General features: G+C 35.9%; 1 protein-coding gene and 1 long non-coding RNA gene across 18 annotated transcripts in view; one reads left to right on the top strand and one right to left on the bottom strand.

Annotated features, from left to right (window-relative positions):
* FUT8 (fucosyltransferase 8) overlaps positions 1 to 25,197 on the bottom strand; it is a 310,681-nt gene that overhangs the window by 57,545 nt on the left and 227,939 nt on the right. For all 17 annotated transcript variants that reach the window (XM_045451266.1, XM_045451270.1, XM_045451276.1 and 14 more), the window contains one exon: positions 2,107 to 2,344. In XM_045451266.1, the coding sequence (XP_045307222.1) occupies positions 2,107 to 2,344 (238 nt within the window). The remainder of the gene's footprint in view (positions 1 to 2,106; positions 2,345 to 25,197) is intronic.
* The window catches only part of LOC123584002, a 48,574-nt gene that overhangs the window by 16,997 nt on the left and 6,380 nt on the right, over positions 1 to 25,197 (top strand). Inside the window, exon 2 of the long non-coding RNA XR_006705102.1 lies at positions 9,240 to 9,310. This is a non-coding gene — a long non-coding RNA (uncharacterized LOC123584002). The remainder of the gene's footprint in view (positions 1 to 9,239; positions 9,311 to 25,197) is intronic.

Raw genomic sequence — 25,197 nt, 5'->3', positions numbered from 1 at the left:
GGTAAGGTGTTTGGCCAGAGTTTACTAGGAAGGTGTAGACTGAGGGCAGGTGGAAGTCAATGTGCCAACCATAGTTCTGTCATTTATAAGCTACATGATAAATCAATCACCTGGTATCTACTAGGCCTTAGAATCACATAAATTAAAGAAGAATGATTTCTAGAACCTGTTTAACTATAACTTTAAGCAATTATGCATGTTTCAAATTCAAGCCTCTTTAACCTTCACATCTTGTAGTTGCTACTACAGCCTATAAAATGCATGAGAAATGATTAAATCAAATAACTAGTTGTAGCTTCTAGGCAAGGCCAAGCTATACATTAAATTTGGTAAGACGAGTGAGGCCAACTTTTTCTTTCCTATTAACTGACTACCATCCCCAAAGTTGCCTCTCCCTAGAAACAGTTAAACACAAGAACCTTGTCCTACTCTGGCTCTGTACTTTCACAATCAAAGAGGCTTGATATTAAACTAAGTTCCCAAAATGAAAAAGTTAGCCACAATGAGTCTGACAGAACTGCTTTTCCTGTATATTCCTAACCTTGATTATCTAATCTGTTTGCACTAGCTGTGAACTACAGACCAGATCAATGGAAGATGTAACCTCAAAATTAAAGATCAGCTAAGGTTCTAGATTAAGAGGTTCACTTTAAAACTTGGTGTTACAAAGAAAAAGTATGTTGATACATACAATAAGGCTCCTAAATCATCCTAAGAAAGGGAAAACTCACAGCACAAAAGAATGCTTTAAATTCATATAGAATCTTTTATAGAGCAACTTAAAGCATTTTATAAAAATTACCCAATGAATTTTCCTGCACTTCTGTGAAGAGTCAGGTTATCTGATATTTTCCAACAGAGGTAAAAAGAAACAAAGGAACTAAAGTCACTCACTTTGACAACGACAAAGCTTCTTATTCTACATCTAGTGTTTTAAACTTGTGAAAAAAGATGCTCAGCTTCATGAGAAATTATATTAACAGAGATGCCTCAGCCTTTTGAAAAAATGTTGACTTCCCACAAGATAAAACTGCAGAGACCGTGTATTGTCTTCCTAGCATTTCACCTACTCACTTAGTTCAGTATCTGCCACACTGTAGGTACTCAACTGTATATTTATCCAATGAATAAAGGCTATTAACGATAGCTAATAATTACTAGAGTTCATCTATCAAGTATTATGGTTAGGTGCATTACATACATTATTTTGCTTACTCCTACCAACAGCTCAAAGAGGTAAGTAAATTATTACCTCTCACTGTACTGATGAGAGAACTAAGTCTAGTAACTTGCCCAAAATTACAAACTGATAAAGCAAGGATTTTAACAAAAGGTAGCCCAACTTTAGACCTTGTTTAAAAATCATCATTGCAGAAAGAATAGTAGATTAGCAGTGAGAAACTCTATATTCTACTTTCTCTATTACTAAATTCTTAGAGATAAAGAAAAATTTCTTGATGATCTTTATACCTCTTATAATGTCTAGCATAGTGCCTTACATGAACTGTTTCTTGAATAAAATGAAAATTACATAAGCAAATTAGGTTTCATTGTCCTCTACTGTAAAATGGATTAAAAGGTACCTGCATGGTCTGTCTCAGTGGTTCTCAAAGTGTGATCCCTGGACCCGCAAACTCTGTTTGAAATACAAATTCTCAGCACCCCCAGACCTACTTAATAAGAAGACAGTGTCTTAACAAGTCTTCCAGGTGATTCTCATGCATGCAGAAGATTTTCATGTATCGATCTACCTTATTACATAATTATGAGTATCAAATTAGATAATTACGTGTATCAATTAAGTTCAGTAATGTGAAAGTACTCTAAAAAGTGAAAGGTGTATCATCATTAAAAGAGTAAATTTCATTCCTTAAAAAAAACTTAGTGGTTTTGCTAAGTCCAGATAAAAATGAACATCAGAAATTAAACAGGTCATAAAGCACTTTTTAAATAAAATATCATTCTAGACTTTACCTTAGTTATGTTGAGCAGTCATGGATCCAGAGAAAAAGATGACTACGAGCCATAAAGCTGTGCCTAGAAATCTGATAATTTGGAACATGGCAGTTCAACCCAGAGATGTGAAATACTGCACAGGCTTCTTACCTGACCAGTGTCCAGTGGAGGTGCCAGATCTGTCTGTGCAGGTCTCACTCACAGGTCTAAACACAGTTTCCCATCCACCAGTAGCATAGCGCCAATTCTGAGATTCCAAGATGAGTGTTCGCTGAGTGCCATATGCAATCATGAAGCAGTAGACCACATGATGGAGTTGACAGCCATAGCCACAGCCTTTGTTGATATTACATACTAGCTTCTTGGCTTTGCTGCAGTCCTTGGGATTCTATCAGGGAGAAAGACAAAGATGCAGGGAAAAGACAAAGGTGAAGAGAGGTCATCTTCTCTTCATAAGAGACAAGTGTCAAAAATCATATATAAGCCAAGACTGACCCAGTGTATCTTACTAAGCAAAGAATCTAGCTTTAAGGATTAAATTTCAAAGCATCCACTGAACGTTTATTTTAGAGAGATGGCAGGGAAAAAAGAACAGTTGCTTAAGAAACATCGCTAAACAGATATGAAATTACTCAGCTACATTAAAAAAGTAATCTTCGGGGCGCCTGGGTGGCGCAGTCGGTTAAGCGTCCGACTTCAGCCAGGTCACGATCTCGCGGTCCGTGAGTTCAAGCCCCGCGTCAGGCTCTGGGCTGATGGCTCAGAGCCTGGAGCCTGTTTCCGATTCTGTGTCTCCCTCTCTCTCTGCCCCTCCCCCGTTCATGCTCTGTCTCTCTCTGTCCCAAAAATAAATAAACGTTGAGAAAAAAAAAATTAAAAAAAAAAAAAAAAAGTAATCTTCACTTCTCCATCACTCAGAACATGCAAGTGTGATCATCTCCAAATTCAAAGTTGCATACATTGATGAGCTCATTATGAAAGAAGTAAAATAACTTATTTATGCCAGCTGTACTTCAGCACACTGAGCTTACCTTCCCACATGAAACTTAAATCATTTTAAATGAAAAACTATAATTTTCCTATTAATTCCACTTATCTCCACAGAGTTCTAGATATCACAAACAAAATGTACTTTTTCATTATGGAAGTGAAACCAATGAATAAAAAAAATATGAGTTCAACAATTATAAAATATCAGTTACAAAACTTGTTTTTTTTAAACTAATGATGATAGCTACTAGTAATTTTCACAATAAAATGTAGAATATGTTCTACATTGGCTGTCTTGAGGCTGTGTTATAGTAGCTTTTTAATCTCTGAAATATAATTAACATACAGTGTAATGTTAGTTTCAGGTGTACAACACAATGATTTAACAATTCTTTACTCAGTGCTCATCATAAGTGTAGTCACCATCTGTCACCAAACAACGTTATTATAGTATTATTGACTATATTCCCTATGTGTACTGTTCATCTCTGTGACTATTTTAGAAATGGAAGTTTGTACCTCTTAATCCCCTTTATCTATTTCACCCATATGCCCACCCATTGTTATGCCAATTTTTAATCAGGAGGTCCTTTTTTCTATGTGTATACCTTGCTATAAGATGAACAGTAAGTAGTTAAAACACTTAATATTATCTAACAGTGGGTGCAATAGGGTTAGTTAATGAGAGACATCTTTTTTATTATAAAGCTTCAACTCTGCTGTAATTCGTATGGGCTACTGTTAAATATCCCGAGGCATCTTAGTTCTTCAAATAAAATTTTGTTTTGACAAGGACTTTAACCAAGAAGTTTAAAGCTGTTCTGTCTGCAAGAAGTTTAAGTTGTTCTGTCTATGAGGTAAGAGTACGGATGGGTGCCTTGAGGAACAGCAACTTTTCTCCCACAAAGAAGCAAAGTAACCAGTTCTCAATTTATATGAGCCTTGAAAAAAGGCAGTCGCCAAACCACAAGTCTACAGCTGTTTTCCAAGGATATCATCTGTTCTGTCAAGCAGAGACCTAGAAACAAAAGCTAGGAAGGTGAAGGTATAAAATGACTCTGAAGGAAAAGCTGAGAAGGGAAAATGCAGCACAGTTACCTTCAGAAGAGGTATCTTTTACATTCAAATGTGCCACTGAGGCTGATCTTTTTAGATCAAAATATAACCTATAGCATCAAGAGCCTTCTGAAGAGTTAGAGCCCTTAGAAGTCTGAGAAAATCCAGATAAAATTCAGCAAGCTTTGGTCAGTACAGTTTCCCCAATCAAGTACCAGAGTTGCTGATTCTTTTCACTTAAGACTTTTCTACTTAAGACTCCAGTTGGTTTAGCCACAAGAGATTTGAGAGGAAGAAAAGGATACGTGATATGTTATTGAGAGACCAATATCATTTACTTTCTATCCAATATTATATAAGGATCCTGGGAATAAGGAACATTCTCAAAATGATCCACAGCTTTGTTATTAATTCAATAGTTTATCAACAGGGCAAATAAAGAACATAACATTTGTCAGATATTTCGTGATTTTAAGAAATACAGCACATGAGGGGCACCTGGGTGGCTCAGTCGCTTAAGCGGCCGACTTTGGCTCAGGTCATGATCTCGCGGTCCGTGAGTTCGAGCCCCGCGTCAGGCTCTGTGCTGACGGCTCAGAGCCTGGAGCCTATTTCGGATTCTGTGTCTCCCCCTCTCTGACCCTCCCCCGTTCATCCTCTCTCTCTGTCTCAAAAATAAATAAACGTTAAAAAAAAAAAAAAGAAATATAGCACACGAATATTTCTAAAATTCATATGAATGAAAAAGAAAATATCCTTTATATATTTTTCAGTAGACTTTTTCTTTTAGAATAGTTTTTCAATACACACAATTATTGTAAAGATGTACAGATATGCCATATACCTCACATGTAATATACCTGATTACATCTTACATTAATCTTCATATTTTTAAGGAAAAAAAAGAGTGAAGGAATAGAATAATTAAACGTTTGAAACTAGACTTTTTTTTTAAATAAAAAGAAGACATATCTGCATTTAAGACACAGATTAAGGAATCTGTGTTTCCTGAGTCTAATTAGAATGCAATGCTTCAAGCATAAGAACCGAGTCCTAAGAGAAAGACATGAACAGTTTATGAAATGAAGCTTCATTCAAGAGTGTTAATGCGCCTTAACCCAAGCTAAATTGAGACTGTATTAAATCTTTCTGTTAAATCATAGGTAACATGTAGAAAGGAAAGGAATCCACTATGTTTGGTTCTGGAATGAGTAATCATGAGTAATCAATGGAAGACTCCAAGGCTAGCAATAAGAGAAGAGAAAATGAATGATCAGAATGAGAACAGTAAATAAAACACTGAAGAAGTTCAGAGCCACAGCCCAATTTTTTACAAAAATATTTAAAAGTGTGAAAAATTCAAAAGATCTTGTTTATAAAAAGGCAGAGAGACAGTGAGAAATAGAAAACAAAAACAAAAACAAAAACAAAAACAAAAAACAAACCTATGTGTGTCTAACACAAGATTAGGCTCACCAGAATAAGTATCTAGAAAAAACAAGCAGATGTTAATAAAGGAAACAAAGCAACAATTCTGAGATGGGCAGGGATTTATTCAGATGGAAAGAAACCCTACTCAGGAACCCCTTAGCTGACCTAAATCTTTGTTATCCACCACTGCTACAGAGGAGCACAAATAGAGATTTATAGGAGTCTATAAAAGGGAATCAGAGCTGTTGTCACACACACATGGGCATGCATATATATGTATGCATAATCTTCAAATTTCTTACTAAATAGCCTTTGTCAATTGCACTGATCCTGGTTTTATACTTTCTGTCTGCAAAAGGCTTGAAGGTATGTCTCATCCATTAGCAAGAATATACTGAAGGGCTTCCTTACCAAAAGCAGCTTTAATTATGCTGACACTTTAACAGGGTACTTATTTCTGATGACAAAACCTGTTTTTCAATTGTTTCTAGTGTGCCTAATGCACTTTCTTCTATATTTCTCTACCAGTTATCCAAGAATGCAGGCATATTGCTTTGTTCTGTATGGTGATTCTTTTGATCTTTCCCCTTCCTCCCTTTTAAGACATTGTCCACTCACCACACACACACACACACACACACACACACACACACCCCCCACATGTGTGTGCGTAGAATATGATACACTTCCAGCAGGAGTGCCACTAGGAAGTACTTCTCATTTGGGACTAGAAGATTGGGAAATACAGATTGAAAATACCTCCTCCCTAAGTCCCTTGGGAGAGGGTCTCACTCACTTCTCCCTCCTTCTGCCTTGAGTATCACTCACTGATCGCGTACAGGTGAACTTTTGTTCATTAAATAAATATCTATTAAGCACTTAATATTTACAACAAAATTTGGGAGATAACAATCCAATAGAATAAGAAATTCATCTTGCAAATGATGATGATTATTCAAGTTTTAGAAATAGGAGGTAAATTTGCCAAAATTACTTGAAACAACATACTTTAGTTAAAGACCTTTGCATAGAGAAGTTTAAGATAAAATTTTGTTCTAATTCGGGTTCTGTTATGAATTAAATTGTGTGATTTTGCTTCATTTTGTTAATTTAAAATTATGACAAAAACTACCTCCCTCCACAATCTCTTTCTGCTCACCCATCCTTCCTTCTCAGAGATACTATGAAACTAAATGACATGGTATATGCTCACAGCTAATTCAAACATACTAACTCATTTATTCTCATAATCTCAAGACACATTGTTTCACACTGGATAAATGCAGTATTTTTGCATTTAGTGCTGCAAGGTGGCCCAAACATGGACCTTTAAAGACTAACAATATTATGTAACATTCTTACAGTTATAATTCTGCAGCAAAGCTATTACATATAAATTAAGAAATAAGGACTTAAGCTAAAATAGGGTTCTTCTGTATTCAGTTTCCTTTTCTTCAGGTTTTTTAAACACTATCTGAGGCATTTCTTCTGACACTGTTAATTTCTAAGAATGACCCTAGATGACCAGAACTGAAAGCCCTATTTGTTCTCATTATCCTATAAATCAAAATTGAGAAGTATATATTAAAATCAATATGCCTCCAAGATGGTATATTAAGAGAAGCAGTGTCTCTTAAACCTAAATGATTATTAATTCACTAAAGGCATCATCATATGCTAAAATGTTTTAGTCTCTTTTACTTTGGTTAAAATATGAAAATTGTTACTATTGAACATATTTCAAATTCAGAAGCCAGTGTAATTTCTACTTTGCTAAAAAGAATTTTAAATCAACTAGTAAACCACAGTTATTCTTATATTATGTAGGCACTGCTAAGATTTAGAAGTTTCCACTGCCTTCATTTAGTAAATTAGTAGTAATTGTGAATTAATGATGTAACATTACAAAATAGTACTGATTCTGTGGCTTTTAAATTAAATCACCGATGAAGCCTTTTGCCACAACTATTTAGATTTCCAATACACACAAGCAAAAGACTCTTCAGAGGAAACTTTTCCAGCTACCATGTAATTTTCCTCACTTATCTGTCTATATTTACTACTGACCAAAAGCATTGCAGAAAAAGGCTAAATTAACAACAAACAAAAATTAGTCAATATAAACTGGACATCGTATCTCCAGAAATCTCTCACGAAGAGTAAATGTTCAATAACTATTAGTTCAATTGAATTGCATGTAGGGAGACAAAGGTGATGTCAAGCCAACAGTGACAAAAATATATTGGTGGCAATGAAGCCAGAATTTAGAATTCAGCTCTCCCTATCTATTGTTCAATACTCTTATCCATCCTCTCATGATATCTTTAATACAAAATTCAACAAGAAGTGCAGGCTTAGAGCACTTACCTGGTCACTCCCCTAGCCTTGTGGACGTATGTATACTAGACAAATAAAAACTGTATATATTTAAAGTATACAAACAAGTTGATATATATATATATGTATGTATATATATATATGTATATATATATACACATACATACATACACACTATGTAATGATTACCACAATCAAATTAATTAAGATATCCATCACTTCACATAGTTACAATTTACTTTTTCGTGGGGAGAACTCTTGAAATCAACTCTCTCAGCAAATTTCAGGTATGTAATACCAGTATTATTAATTATAGTCACCATACTGTACATTAGATTTCTAGAACGTACTCATCCCACATTAAGTGAACCTTCATACCCTTTGATCAACATCTCATTTCCCAGATCTCCTTTCTCCTGGTAATTCCTATACTACTCTCTACTTTTATGAATTTGACTTTTTTAGATTGCACATATGAGATCATGCAATATTTGTCTTTCTGTGTCTTATTCACTTAGCAGAATATCCTTCAGGTTTATTATCTTGCAAAAGCAGGTTTTATTATTTTCGTGGCTGAAGAACATTCCATTGTGTGTATATATGTGTGTATATATGTGTATATATATATGTGTGTATGTGTATATATGTGTGTATATATGTATATGTGTGTGTGTATATATATACATACCACCTTTTTTTCTTTATCCATTTATCCACTGACAGACACATAGGTTGTTTCCATATTTTGACTATTTTGAATAATGCTGCAGTGAACAAGGGGGTGCAATATCTCTCTGAGATAGTGATTTCATTTCTTTCAGACATATACTACCGAGAAGTGGGACTGCTGTATCATACAGTAGTTCTGTTTTTAACTTTTTGAGGAATCTCCATACTGTTTTCCATAATGGATATTTACATTCCCACCAATGGTGTACAAGGGTTCCCTTTGGTCCACATCCTTTATAAAACTTGTTATCTTTTATTTTTTTGATAACAGCCTTTCTAACATGTATGAGGTGATTTCTCATTGTAATTTTGATTTGCATTTCCCTGATGATTAGTGATCTCTTGACTATTTGTAGGTCTTCTTTTGAGAAATGTCAATTCAGATCCTTAGTCCATATTCTAGTAGGTTATTTTTTTGCTATTGAGTTGAATTCCCTATATTTTGAATGTTAACCCCTTATCAGATACACAGTTCGCAAATATTTTTTCCCACTCTAGGATGCCTTTTCATTTTGTCCATGATTTCATTTGCCATGCAGAAGTTTTTTGTTTGTTGTAGTCACTTGCTGATTTTTACTTTCGTTGCTTTTGCTTTTGGTGGTATACACAAAAAATCATTGTCAAGAACAATGTCCAAGGAGCTTTTCCTCTACGTTTTCTTCTAGTAGTTTTATGGTTTCAGATCTCACATTTAAGAAGCCCAAGAACCCTTCCAGCAACTAATAGCATTCCTTCTCCAGGGCAGAGTTAAGCCATAGACACCTCCTATTTCCAATGAAGAGACGTCAGAAAAACTAAAGGAATGAGCCAGGTACGTTAAATTTTATTGTGTTCTTTGTCTGCTCTAATCATAAGACTAAACAGTTTTTAATTTGTTTGTTTAAAAAGATCTACAGCATCTAGCTTTGTGTTATAATGAAGAAAAGATTCATTAACAGTGTGGTGAAAAGCATTTCATTGTACTGGCAACAGTCTGATTTTACTTCTCTAAAATTATTTTCACAACCAAAGCAGAAAAGGTAATGAAGCAAATAAGAGAACTGGAGTACTGCATTGTGGTAATTAAAATGAAGACTCTGGGCATAGTTAATAACCATGAAAGAGAAAGTTAAAAGCATTTTCATTTTTAAAAGCCAGTACTGGAAATTATTGTCTCTTAACACATTAAACAAGAATATTTTCATAGCAAAGTTAAGATAGTATTGAGGTGTCCTTTCTAGCCCTCTAGCAAAGAACAATTTGTTGCAAGTAGTTAAGAACAACACAATAGCTCAGGCACAAGTAGTCTACCAAATGCTGCAGGAAATCAATTTCCCTGTAGGCATTTTATAAAATTCTAAGTGTGGAAGCAATAGAGAAAAGATACCAAGGTGCATAGTTAACATACAGACCGTAATCCTGACACACTGAAGCAAAGGCAGATGGTTACTATACAGTTATAGAAGAGGAACGATCTTAATAATCAACAATTGGCTTATTTTAGATGCATTTTTAAAAGTTTTACTCTGCCTAGAAGTCTTTGGAATGTTCTAAAGCCACTTTTTAAAAAAGACAAATTCTACATGTCCAATAGAAACAACAAACATTATGGGGCATTTCTATTACTGGGGTCTTTGAGACAGTAGTCTCAAATCCAAATATCTCTGGATATTCCAGGTGATCTTTAAAAAACCTCTATTTCAGGTTCAAAAGACGAGTACACCAGAGCAACTTTGCTAATATTTTCTGCGACTATAAAAGCCACAAAAGAAAGTCAGAGAAAGAATGAGATGTATCCAAATCTAACTCTCTCATTCAAGAATCTAATGTAAACAAAAGTCCCTCCAAGGCTAGAGAAGAGAAACTAATTTCTGAGAAGCCAAATTCTGCCAATCCTACACAAATGCACAGAAGACATATAGCTTCAAGCACCTTCAATTTTTCTCCATAAGTTTATAGCCTGACTCCCAGGTGTCAGAACCAGCTTAATTTCTCAATCTAAAAATAACTTAGTTTAAAAATTAAGGTTGAATGTCAGAAATGTCCTCCACCATTTTACTTAACAGGCCTAATTATACTCTCCTTCTCCAAAACCAATATTCAGGGAGGATACAGCAGGTACTCCTTAAAAAAGAAAAAAAAAAAAAAGAGGGAGATAGGAAAAGGATGGGGAAGGGATGGAAGGAAAGGAAGAAAGGGAGAATAGAGAAGAAAGAGGGAGGAAAGAGGGAAAGGGAAGAAGTGCTGGAGACAGAGGGGAATGGGGAAAGAGGAAGAGAGAGAAGGGGGAAAGAAGGAGAAAAGTAAAAGCAAGTTTGGAACCGGTTAGCCCAGATCAAAAGATGAAGTAGATAGCAGACACAAAAGAGAAACACTAGTTGAAACTTCGGTTCTTGTGCAAAAGCTGTTGTGAATGTTTTGTTTGGTTTTAAATAAAGATCAGAATAACTTACACTGTTTTGCCAGCTCTTCCATTCTGCAAAGTGCCACTGGTCCCAGTAGCGCTGGTACTTAGAGCACACGTCTACTCACTGGCTTTTAAATCAAACCACCAACAATAACTAAACCAGATGTCAAATCCTGCTGCCTTTCCTTTGGATAGAGGCATTGTTCCATCTCTCCATGTAGCTATCCATGCACTGAGAATCCACTGTTAGCTGAATCTAAATTTCTTTAAAATCCCCTGTTATTATTTTTTTTAGTTAAAAATACTTTTAAGACCATTTTTCTCACTGCCTCAGTTTAACAGTGATCTAACCAGTTCAGGTTATTAACTTTTTGAAATCTTTAACACAGTATTTTTTGCTGTTTATTTTTAAATAATTTAAGACCCACAATGAATTGCAAAAACAATAGCGAGTTACCTTCCACACAGCTTTCCCCAATGAGAATATCTTACTTAACCACAGTTCATTATCAATATCAGGAAACTGACATTACATAATATTATTAATATATAGACCTTCTTTGGATTTCACCAGGTTTTTTTGAGGGGGCGGGGAGTGGTGGTTTACAGAACTATCAAATTTTATAACATATATAGACTCATGCAACTAGTACTACAATCAGGATACAGGCTGTTACATCAAAATAATTTCTCTTACATCACTCCTTCTCCAAATGTTAATCTCTGGCAACTACTGACCTGTTCTCCATGACAATCATTTAGTAACTCTGACAATGTTATAAATAAAATCAGACAGTATTAAGCCTTTTGAGATCGGTTTTATCACTTAGCATAATGCTCTTGAGATCCCGGTTTTATCACTTAGCATAATGCTCTTGAGATCCATCCAAGGTATTGTGTGTATCAATAGTTCATTCCTTCATATTATTGAGTAGTAGTCTGTTATTGGATTGTGCCACAGTCTTTTCACCCATTGAAGGGCATATAGGTTGTTTCCAGGTTTAGGGTATTACAGATTAAGTGCTATGCATGTGAGTGTACAGATTTTTGTGTGGACGTGAGTTTTTATTTCTCTAGGATAAATACACAGGAGTATAATTGTTGAACCAAATTGTCACACTGTTTCCCAGAATGCCATACCATTTTACATTTCCATAAGGAACACATGAGAGAGCTGGTGCCTCCAAATCTTGGTGTTTTTTATGTTAGCCATTTCTGATAGGGGTGTGGTGGGATCTCATCACGTTTTCAGGTTACATCTCCTAATAGTTAATGATTTTGAACATCTTTTCATGTGCATGTTTGTTGACCATATATCTTCCTTGGTAAAGTTATCTGCTCAAAACTTTTGTCCATTTTCCAACTGGGTTGTTTCTTACTGTTGAGATTGAAGAGTTCTTGGGGCACCTGCGTGGCTTAGTCAGTTAAGCACCTGACTCTTGATGTTGGCTCAGGTCATGAATCTCAGGGTTGTGAGATTCATGCTCCACGCTGAGCATGGAGCCTGCTTAAGATTCTCTCTCTCCCTCTGTCTGCCCCTCTGTCCCTCTCACATGCACACATGCTCCCTCTCTCTCTCTTAAAAAAAAAATACAACTTAAAAAAGAAAGAGAGTTCTTAATACATTCTGGATACAAGACCGTTGTTGGAGATGTGAATTGTGAAGATTTTCTTCCAGTCAAATTTATGGTTTGTCTTTTATCCTCTTTAACAGGGTCATTCACAGGGCAAAAGTTCTTAATTTTATAAGTTTGATTTATTGATTTTTTCCCCCTTTTAGAAACCATTCTTTTGGTGTCTGTTTAAGAACTTTTAGCCTAGGTCACAAAGATTTATACCAACACTTTCCTCTAAAAGTTTTATAGTTTTACATGTCACATTTGTTTTATCTGTCAGATTTACTACCCATTTTCAGGTAATTTTATGTAAAAATGTGAGGTTTAGGTCAAGGTTCATTTTTTTCCCTATGAGATGTCCAATTATTCCAACACCATTTATTGAAAAGACTATGCTTCCTTCATTGAACTGCTTTTGCATCTGTCTCAAAACTCAACTGCCCACTTATAGGTATATACTCAAAAGAAGGAAAACTGTTACTTAAATAAATACATGTAGAGACATATTAATAGCAATGCTAGTTTGAAACAGCAAAAGGTGAACACAATCCAAACGTCCATCAACAAATGAATGGATAAACACATTTTGGTAGACTCACACAACAGAATATTACTCAGCCACAAAAAAGGAATGGAGTACTAATACATGCTACAACATGGATGGAGCTTGAAAACATTAATCTAAGTAGAGTTAGCCAGATAGAAAAAAATCACATATGATTCCATTTGTATGAAACATTCAGAATTGGTAAATCCATAGACAATGCAGATTGGTGGTTTCTAGGGGCCATGGGAATTGGAAATGGGGAAATGGAGAGCAGCTGTTTAATGATTTTGAGTGAGGTTTTCTCTTAAGCTGATGAATGCTGTACAACTAGACAGAGGTGACCTTGTGAATGCACTAAATACCACTGAATTGTTCATTTTAAGATGGTGAATTTTAGATGGTTACATAAATTTCACCTCAATGAAAAAAAAATACACCCACATGGGTCTATTTTGGACTCTATTCTGTTTCACTGATTTATATGTCTACCTCTCTTCCAATACTATACATTATTTTGATCACTGTCACTATGGTTAAGTCTTAGAAGTATCAACTATGATTATTATTCTGATGTTATTCTTTTCAAAGTTACTTTAGATATTTTAATTCCTTTGCCTTTTTATACAAATTTTGGCATCAATTTGTCTATATATACAAAAAGAAAAAAGGACTTGCTGGGATTTTGATAGGAATATGTTCAGTCTATGGATCAGTTTGCAAAGATCTGAACTCTTTTCTATGTTGAGTCTTCTAACCCATGAACATAATAATTTCATTCACTCATTTAGACCTTTAATTTCACCAGCATTGTATAAGTATTTTTATCTAAGTATTGCATTTTCCATTTTTAGAGCAATTATAAATGGCATTATGTCTTAAAATTCTGGTTTCTAATTGTTTCTTGCAAGGATGTAGAACTACGACGAATTTTTTTGTGTTGATCATATATCCCACAACTTTGCTCAATTCACTTATTCTAGAAGTTTTACTGCTATATGGTTGTTATTGTTTGGTAGATTGCTAAGGATTTTACTATGTAGACAATCATGTCACCTGCAAATAGGGACAGTTTTCTTTCTTTCCAGTTATGTATTCTATTTGTTTCTTTGTCTTGACTTACTGGACTTCATAGAACTTCCATTACTATGAATAGGAGTGAGAGAATAGGTGAGAGAGGATACCATTGCCTCATTTCCAAGTTTAGGGGAAAAGCATTTAATCTTTCACCATTAAGTGTGATGAATAATACCTGTAGATTGTAAATTTTTTTTTTAATCAGATTGAAGAATTTCCCTCTTTTCCTAGAGTGCTAAGTGTTTATCATGAATGAGTGTTGGATTTTGTCAATTTTTTTATCATGTCGACTTATTTTATTTTCTGATCAACATATTATTTTTATCATTTTCAACCTATTTTATCATATATACATATGTGATATGTGAATACACACACACTCACACACACACACATATAATATATGTGATATATGTATATCATGACCAAGTGGAGTTTATTCCAGCAATGCAAAGCTGGCTAAGTATTCAAAATTCATTCAACGTAATCTACATTAACAAAAGAAAATCCAGATGATTATACCAATTTGTAAAGAAAAAGTATTTGACAAAACACAACACCCATTCCTGCTTTCCTGTGCATAATTTGAACTTTCAGTATTTAATTTTTATTCATCTGCAGTGTTTTTAAATACATTTCTTCAGAGTATTGTTAATGACTCTGTGTGTGTGTGTGTTGTGTGTGTGTATGCTCACACATGTAATTTACTAGTCTACTCATATCAACATTATTTCAAGTGGGATGTAGAAACCTCAGTACCTTTACTTTCTCCATTTTATGATATGGTTGTCTTAAAGATTACCTTTATATACATTGAAAACTACATCTGACAATGTTACAAATTTTGCTTTCCCCCATCAAGCATTATTAAAATTTTAAGAGAAGACTAATCAATTATCCTATGTCTACTCTTTCATTTGCATTTTCTTCATTTCTGACATTCCAAGATTCCTTCTGTCATCACTTTCTTCCCATCTGAAGAATTTCCTTTAGGGGCACCTGGGTCACTCAGTCGGTTAAGTGTCCAACTTCGGCTCAGGTCATGATCTCACAGTTCATGGGTTTGAGACCTGTGTCAGGCTCTGTGCTGACAGCTCAGAGCCTGGAGCCTGCTTCAGATTCTGTATCTCCCTCTCTTTCCTCCCCCACTCATGTTCTCTCTCTCTAAAATAAATAAACATATTTAAAAAAAAAAAGAATTTCCTTTTTTTGGACCAAGTCTGCTGGCAATCAATTCTTTTAGCTTTCATTCATCTCAAAATGTCTTTACTTCACCTCATTATATTTTCACTGGATGAGGAATTCTGGGTCTAGGTTGTCAGTTCTTTTCTTTTGGCACTTAAAATATCTTACTTCTTTTTTATGGCCTCCGTGTTTTCTAATGAGAAATCCACTGTCAATCAAATTGTTCCACCATAGGTAATGCATTGCTTCTCTCTAACTGCTTTGAAGAATTTTTCCATTGTCTTTAGTTTTCAACAAATTACTTATAAAGTGTCTAGAAACGGATTATTTGGGTTTTTCCAGTTAGGAATTTGTTCAACTTCTTGAATATGTTGGCTTGCCAAGTTTAGGAAGTTTTCAGTAATTTCATCAATCCCTTACTCTTACCTCTCTCCTTGGACTCTTAACCAACAGGTCCCTGAGGCTGTGTTTACTTTTTTTCCCCAATCTTTATTCTCTCTGTTGTTAGACTGGATAATTTGCCCTGATCTAACTTCAAGTGCACTGATTCTTTCCCCTGCCACAGCTATCCCATCATAAGCCAGTTTTTTCTTAGGTTACTGCATTTTTCAGTTCTAAAATTTTCACTTGTTTTTTTTCCTCATATCGCCATTTCTTTGCCAAGGCTTTCTATTTCTTCTTCATTTGTTTCAAGTCTGTAATTGCTTATTGCAGCATTTTTGTTATTATATCTTCTTTAAAATCCTTACCAGGAATTCCAATGTCTGTGCCATATCGGTGTGCTGTCCACTGATTATCTTTTGTCATCTGAATTAAGATTTTCCTGGTTCTTGATATATGGTGAATCTTATGTTATGAGACTCTGCTTTCTATTTAAATGATCTATTTCAGTAGACAGCAAATTATATAGATTCTTAACTCACTTTTATTGGCTGTGGCTCAAATGTCAATTTAATTGTTAAAGCTTTTTCAGTGTTATTTTGTTCTGCCCCATTTGTGGGTTAACCAAGAGCCAGTGTGAAGCCTAGGTAGTATATCATACAGAGTTCAGTTCTCAGACCTTTCTCTGCATTGACCCTCATCAGTTCCACGCATGTGATGTTCAGAGGTCTACCCTGGATTTCAAGTACATATTAGAAAAATCCTGTTCTCTAACTCCCTTTCCTCCATATCCTCCTTCCACTCTAGTTGTGAAGAGAATGGAACTACCTAATTATTACAGGAAGGTGATGGTGGACGGATTTTGTCCAAAGTCCCTGCAGTTGTAACACCAGTTGGGAGAGGTAGGGGTGCGCTCATTATTGCAGGGAAGGTATGGTGGACAGGGCTATGTGCTCAAGCTCCACAGATATGGCACCAGGAAGGGCAAGGGCCAACCCTTTTCATGACATTCTCTTGGAATAGAATAGATGTAATCAAAATGAGGACTTTTTTGGCTCCATCAGTTAGTATTTTTAGGTTGGAAGATTCTCCAACACCTCCAACTGGAATATATAGGAACAAGACAAACAAAAAAAATAAACAAACATAGAAGATTCACATTGTACGGGATTTTTTGTTGTTATTGTACTTAGCAGGAAGAATACAGTAATAATGTGTTTACTACATCTTATCCAGAAACTGAAGCCTGTACTTTAAGTCCAACATATTCTCATGTAATACACATTTAATTCACATCTATAATGCTACTTATTTATTGGCAAACTGATGGCTTTTTGTTTCCAGAGGCATCTGCTTGTATAACTTTCTTTTAAAAATGATAAACCAACATTTTTTTAATCATTTGAATCTTGAGAACACTATGGTATTATATCTTCTTATGTAAAAAGAAAACATAATGTTTGAAGAAAAGAACTCTCATAGTGAACATTGGAAAAAAATTTTAATGTTTTATTTATTTTTGAGAGAGAGAGAGAGAGAGAGAGAGAGAGAGAATGAGCAGGGAAGGGGCAGAGAGAGGGAGACACAGAATCCGAAGCAGGCTCCAGGCTCTAAGCTGTCAGCACAAGGTCCGACACGGGGCCCAAACTCGTGAAACACAAGATCATGACCTGAGCCAAAGACAGATGTTTAACTGACTGAGCCACCCAGGCGCCCCTCATAGTGAACATTTAAAAGACTATTCAAAGCCTCGAGGGGATGTAGGCTTTGAACACAGGTAAAACTCCTTCTTTTTAAAAGCTTTTCCTTAGGGTCTGACTTTATTTCCTTTTTCATCCATTATATAAGTACAAAGGGCAGGGCACTAGGTCTTTTGGTTACAAGTCAAATGTAGTATCTATCCTGCCTCTAACCCTTTAAACAACCAACCCTGTTACAGGGCATCCTGTAACCACCTCTCTTTATCTCTCATGATAAGTGCAGCTTCAGGGTATGGCCTCCTCTACTAGCCTTGACATTTCCAAACCTACAAGTACAGCCACTCTAATCACTTCAGGGGAAGAGGATTTAGACCAAAATTCAAAACAAAACAAATAAATTAAAAAAAAACAAAAAACAAAAAAACAAACCTCCACACATGCAAATAAACAAAAAACCACCAACTTCTGAGCAAGGGAAATGCCCGAAGCTATGGGGCTATTTTGCCGGCAGAATGTTAACTAGAATTCTTCCAACAATCCCAAATAGCCTCTGATATGCTGCAACTTGATGAAAGAGATGATGGTGTGTGTGCGTATAAAAGTGTTGGATATTTATAGGTGATGTATTTTGTCTAACAATAAACACTAGTTATGCCAATGAAAAGAGAGAGGAATAAAAGATGCAATAGCTATGGGAAAGACATGAAATAGTTGAGAGAAAACAGTAACAAGAAATGGTAAAAATAATGACCTGTCTCTATCCATTCAGATACAATCAGTGACTCCCTACTTTTCCATATTGAAATCTCTATACGCATCTTTTTCTATCTGCATCTTAATCTTTCTATTAGAGCCTCTTATGATAGCATGACAGCAATAGCCCAAATATCCCAGAAGAACTTTACTATAGAATAAAAGAGAAGAAAATCATGAACTAAAAAAAAAAAAAAAAGTTACTCTTATTCCCTTCTTACCTGCAACATGTAAAAAATCAAAGATAAAGTAAAATAAAAACTGATTTCATGCATAGAAGCTTCAGAGCCCATCTAGTAGAACCTGATATTATTCAGAATAAATCAAAATATGTCCTAATATTTAAGCAGACATCAAGTTGCATTTGAAAGCTTCATAATCATTAACAGTATTTCTTATTGTATCTTAAGATCACTGTGCTTTTAATAATGATCTAAAGTGAATATGGCCAAAGTCTATAACACAGCAAAGTCTGTAACACACAACTCATATTCTTGAGTCCCTACATATACTTCGTATCTAGTCCCGTGATCTAGCCAGTAAAAACTCTTCAACTCATAAATGAAAAAACAAAAACAAAAAACCAAAAAAACAAAAAGACTAATTGGGGTAGGAACTTCAGCAGGGGGCAGACAAAGGCATATGCCCAGAAAGCTGATGTATCAAATACAGACAAGAGCTCATATACAGCTGAAGGAACAGGAGGAGGAAGCAAAGGAAAACATAAGGCAAGAATGTTTAAGAATTATTTCTATTACTGTCTAAACCAGGACTGGCAAATTTTTCCCATAAAGGATCACACAGTAAATATCTTTGGCTTTGCAGGCCATATACTTTGTCACAATTATTTAACTTTGTCATTGTAGACTGAAAGCAGTCACAGACAATATTTAAACAAATGTGCATGGCTATGTTCCAATAAAACTTTATTTACAAAAACAGATTTGGCCTGAGGTTGGTCATTTGCTGACCTCTGGTCTAGGCTGATAAAATCTGTAAAAACAGGGTGGCAAAGGAGAGGCAACATTAGACAAAATGGGTAGAAATACATGCTCCCTAAGGATATAGGAACCTGTATCATATGCTGTTTTGTATTTGGATTTAATAAAACTTTTGGACCTATTTACCATTAGTGAGACACATAGATTTAGTTCTTCAATACACTTAGGATCCAATGCCCACATTACTTTCTACTTACACTAGTAGGAGTATTCTCCTAATGTCTCAGCTGCTAAAATCTTGACTCATCTTTCTGAGGACATTTACCTCATCCACAGATATACTTGAAGGATATCTCTACTGTGTATGGAACAACAGTGAAAACTGGATAGGAGCAAGTGATATTTATTTGGTACCACCTGGAAAGAAAGATGTTTGATAGGTATAATGGGGAAATAACATTTCTTCTGTTAAAAATCAGGCTTTCTACTCAAACTTCTATCTGAATTTTAATCTACTTATTAGCACATCATTCTACATTCTCCCACAATTACGTTAAACTTTTTATAATCCAGAGAAAGAAAATCACTTCTCATGCCTACTGTTATGATTAAAGACAAAGATAACTTTCTGAACACACTTCCCATAGGATTTCCATATTATATTATCGTATCTCCTTTTTCCTTCAGATTTGTTCATTCCTCAAAAAAAGGTTACATTCTCTACTGACTTTTGCAAATTTCTATGTGTTTCCATAATTGATAATCCCTTATAATGACAAAGAAGAAATCATCTTAAAATGTGGAAACAACAAATATAGGCAAAGTAGAATCACCTTTTATGATTCTACTCATTTAGTTATTTAAAAGTTATACTTCACTTTCTTCTACTAACTAGATACATGAGAAATCTAATTGTTTAAGGTTTCTGTGGTAATGTCTTATGTTGCTAATTATGGGCAGATGCCAAGGATATGTGGCTTTAGCAGCCAATATTAAAAGCAGCCCTGAAGCTTATATTGTTAGTCACCTTCAACAAAGCACCAGGAAAATACAACAAACAAGATACTGGCTCCTCAAAGCACTTGTTAATGGTGAATATAAAGGCTTGGAGTTAAGACTCTGCCTCTTCCTGTTGCCATTTACTAGGCATGTTACACAAACTTCTCTAAGCCTCAATTTATTCTCCTACACTTGCCTCATAAGAGTTTTGCCTACTACCTAGAAATACAGAAAGTGTTTAAAAGTGACAGTTTACAGACATTACTCATCTTCACAACTTCCCTTAATGTAGCAGGAGAATAAGAAGAAATATCTCCTCCCTTTCACCTTCCAATTAAAGGGCTTTAATGAGACTTTCAGATATTTGGATGTTTTACCACCTTATTTTCAAAATAATTGATCCAAATCTTGAACCCAGTATAACACCAATGTAATGACTTGAATGGCTCAATTTTCCATAGAAAAAGTAGAATGAGTACTAACCTTTCTCAGATGGGTTTTTATTTTATTTATTTATTTATTTGTAATGTTTATTTTTGAGAGAAACAGAGACAGAATGCAAGTGGGTTAGGGCAGAGAGAGGAGACACAGAACCCAAAGCAGGCTCCAGGCTCCGAACTGTCAGCCTAGAGCCTGACGTGGGGCTCAAACTCACGAGCTGTGAGATCATGACCTGAGCTGAAGTTGGACGCTTAACTGACTGAGCCACCCAGGCACTCCTCTCAGATGGGTTTTTAAAGCGGTATGAGCTGTGCAAGTCACACGCATCACCCCCTGATAAATAGTTATCACAACTGGAATTTTTGGTTTAGGTAGGTCAAAACATGATGGCATTCTACACAGAACATCCAAGCACTCAAACACCCAAGCACTTTTTAGAATAACCACTATAGTACTATAAGCAATATGAGAACTATCTGTATATTTTAATTGACTGCATAGATGTAGTTGTATGCTTTTATGACTCATCACTGAATCATATCTAAGGCTTATTTGATCCTACATTCTTAGTCAATACTCTGTCCTAAGCTAAGCAATTAAAGGTGGGAGCCTAGGAAGAATGGGTAGTGAGGCTTACTGAACAGACACAAAACACTCACTGGAAAGGACTCTGTTACTGTCTATAGTAGCCAGGACTTAACACCTAGAGCATGGCCATGGCCATCTTACACATAGGTTGTGGGCAGTCAGTGAACAGCAGTTGATAATTGATTACAGTCTGGTCAATTTGAGAAAGTGCTGTATACTCTAGGGATTGAAGGAGAGTGAAAGTCCTAGTCAGAGGTTGGTATTCTTTAACAGAAAGCTGCTGTTCCAATATCAAATAAAGCAAAATTTTCACTGGAGGCAACCTAGTCTTTCTGTGTTATCTATGTACTTGAGAACCCATTCAGTCTTAAGCAGTCAGCATCTATTATTTTTCATCTGATTTTGCAATATGTCTCTATTTCAGGCTTCTTATTATCAGTGGTTCTCAGGTAATCTCATGTCTAAGGGATGTAAGATTCCCTCCTAGTTCAGTGAGAAGGGCTTCCTTAGGGGCAGAGTGGGGCTACTGAAATGTAAGTTGGAGTGACCCTCCCCTGAACAGGTCCCTTCAAAGGCCCTGGGAGGAGGATGGCTTTTGTAATGTGTTCAGCTGGTCATATGTTTTTGCAAAAATTGCAAAATTTGACCACAATGAGTTAAGATAACTGTCTCTTCCCACCTGGAATTCCCTCCCATCTCACTTTCCCGGTGACAGTACTGGGTGGCAATGAAGAGGCCTTCAGCATTTCTGGGATCCTGTTACAGGAAAATTAAGCTGGGGATTCATTGGGTTTAGATCTACCGGGATATATTTATGTGGTTCAGGATTACTTTTGTGCCACTATTTTTGTGACATAAACATGTACAGGGCAAAGGGATGCACTGCAATATGAATGGGTCCCAGGGCACCCAGTATGGGAAGTGTCAGGTAACCAGAATTGGAGTTAGTTCTCAATAATGCCTGGTCAACACAGAAGTTCTCTTCTGTCATTAATATCCTCAAAAATGTAGTATATGCAATTCAAAATGTACCTAAACAATTACATGTATTATTCTTTTCTCCTTTTTTTTTTTTTATAAGAATCACATAAAATAGAAGGTATATGAATTCCTTTGTCTGTATGGCCCAAGTTTATAGCAGTATAAACATGAGATATGTATATGTAAAGTAGCAAATTTTATGCATCCCAAATTATCAATTAAAAAACAACTTTTTTAACCAACCATTTTAGAGAAATATCTAATTCAATCTCTCCTAGTCTCTTTATAGAAAATATTACAAAATCATCATAAATTCACTTTATAGAAAATCCAATAAATAATAATCGAAGAGTATAAGCTAAGAAATATGGGGAAAACAGTTTATACAGAATGTCAGACAATTAAGAAGACTTTCACTTTTTCTGGGGTGCCTGGGTGGCTCAGTCGGTTAAGTGTCCGACTCTTGATCTCAGCTGAGGTCTTGATCTCAGGGCCATGAGTTCAAGCCCTGTGTGACGCCTACTTCAAAAAAAAAAAAAAAAAGGAATGTCAATTTTTCTGGAATTTGGTGTTATGGTACTTGTCAACTTCGAAAAATTTGTAATTTGTTGGGTATTTCTTTGTTCATTGTAAGTAACTGATCCTCACTATTCACAGATTCCATATTTGCAAATTTGCCTAGTAGCTAAAATTTACTTGTACTTCAAAATCAATACTTGAGGAGCTTTCAGGTTCACTTGTGGACACATGCAATACAGAGAAATGTGAGCTGCCTGAAACACACAATTCTCAGCTGAGGTCAAACAAGGTGGCACTTTGCCTTCTTGTTTAAGCGGTCATGCTATGAACAAACATCCTTTTTGCAGTCTATACAATGCCATGTTTTTTGCATTTTTGTGCAGTTGTGTACAACTCCACTGTTTAAAATGGTCCCTAAGAGTAGTGGTGAAGTGCTGTCTAATGTTCCTAAGCACAGGAAAGCTGTGATATGCCTCACTGAGAAAGTATGTGTGTTAGATAAGCTTCATTCAAGTGTAAGTGCTGTAAGCTAGGAATACAATGTTAATGAATCAACAGTATGTATTATATAAAAATTTTTTTAAACAGAAACACATATAATCCAAGGTTATATGTTGATTGGTTGACAAAAAAGTTGTGACCAGAGATTCACAGGAACACAGGGGCAGTGGTTCACTAATTCAGTATTTATGGTGACTTTATTTTTTTTTTAATATATGAAATTTATTGTCAAATTGGTTTCCATACAACACCCAGTGCTCATCCCAAAAGATGCCCTCTTCAATGCCCATCACCCACCCTCCTCTCCCTCCCACCCCCCCATCAACCCTCAGTTTGTTCTCAGTTTTTAAGAGTCTCTTATGCTTTGGCTCTCTCCCACTCTAACCTCATTTTTTTTTTCCTTCCCCTCTCCCATAGGTTTCTGTTAAGTTTCTCAGGATCCACATAAGAGTGAAATCATAGGGTATCTGTCTTTCTCTGTATGGCTTATTTCACTTAGCATAACACTCTCCAGTTCCATCCACATTGCTACAAAGGGCCATATTTCATTCTTTCTCATTGCCACGTAGTACTCCATTGTGTATATAAACCACAATTTCTTTATCCATTCATCAGTTGATGGACATTTAGGCTTTTTCCACAATTTGGCTATTGTTGAGAGTGCTGCTATAAACATTGGGGTACAAGTGCCCCTATGCATCAGTATTCCTGTATCCCCTGGGTAAATTCCTAGCAATGCTACTGCTGGGTCAAAGGGTAGGTCTATTTTTAATTTTTTGAGGAAAAAAAATTTTCCAGAGTGGAAAAATGTTTCCACTGTTTTCCAGAGTGGCTGCACCAATTTGCATTCCCACCAACAGTGCAAGAGGGTTCCCGTTTCTCCACATCCTCTCCAGCATCTATAGTCTCCTGATTTGTTCATTGTGGCTACTCTGACTGGCATGAGGTGATATCTGAGTGTGGTTTTTATTTTTATTTCCCTGATGAGGAGCGATGTTGAGCATCTTTTCATGTGCCTGTTGGCCATCTGAATGTCTTCTTTAGAGAAGTGTCTATTCATGTTTTCTGCCCATTTCTTCACTGGATTATTTGTTTTTTGGGTGTGGAGTTTGGTAAGCTCTTTATAGATTTTGGATACTAGCCCTTTGTCCGATATGTCATTTGCAAATATCTTTTCCCATTCTGTTGGTTGCCTTTTAGTTTTGTTGATTGTTTCCTTTGCTGTGCAGAAGCTTTTTATCTTCATGAGGTCCCAATAGTTCATTTTTGCTTTTAATTCCCTTGCCTTTGGGGATGTGTCAAGTAAGAAATTGCTGCAGCTGAGGTCAGAGAGGTCTTTTCCTGCTTTCTCCTCTAGGGTTTTGATAGTTTCCTGTCTCACATTCAGGTCCTTTATTATGGTGACTTTATGGAACATAATTGATGCAGATAATCAGAACTGACTGTAAATATTTCCTTAATACTTAATTTTGTATTTGTATTCCTTTTTATAAATGAGCGCGCCAAAAACCGTAGAGGTTTCAAGTCCAGCCCCCAAATCTGAATCCATCTCTGGTCAGTAGCCTCCCTCTTCCTTTCATGGGAGCCTTGCGACTCCCCAATTCTTGCCTTGCTGGAATTGAGACTGGAATTCTAGAAGATGAACCTCTGGTATGGGACTTGGTAGTCAACATCAAAATCCCCAATTACAACACTATTCCTATGTGGAAACCAGACCTGCTTTAAGATTTGGAAAACTGCTTCTTTTTTTTTTTGTTTGTTTGTTTTTTGTTTTTTCAATGTTTATTTATTTTTGGGACAGAGAGAGACAGAGCATGAACGGGGGAGGGGAAGAGAGAGAGGGAGACACAGAATCGGAAACAGGCTCCAGGCTCTGAGCCATCAGCCCAGAGCCTGACGCAGGGCTCGAACTCACGGACCGCGAGATCGTGACCTGGCTGAAGTCGGACGCTCAACCGACTGTGCCACCCAGGCGCCCCAGAACTGCTTCTATAACAACATTGTGTATATTATAACCTAGAGCAGAGTCAAACTATAGTGAAATATGCCATTTCTTGGGGGGAAAAAGACATATTTCCAGAAATAG

This window comes from Leopardus geoffroyi, chromosome B3, assembly GCF_018350155.1.
Source record: "Leopardus geoffroyi isolate Oge1 chromosome B3, O.geoffroyi_Oge1_pat1.0, whole genome shotgun sequence".
NCBI classification, from domain to species: domain Eukaryota; kingdom Metazoa; phylum Chordata; class Mammalia; order Carnivora; family Felidae; genus Leopardus; species Leopardus geoffroyi.
Note: the sequence above shows the minus strand (reverse complement) of the source record. Positions and strands in the feature narration are given on the sequence as shown.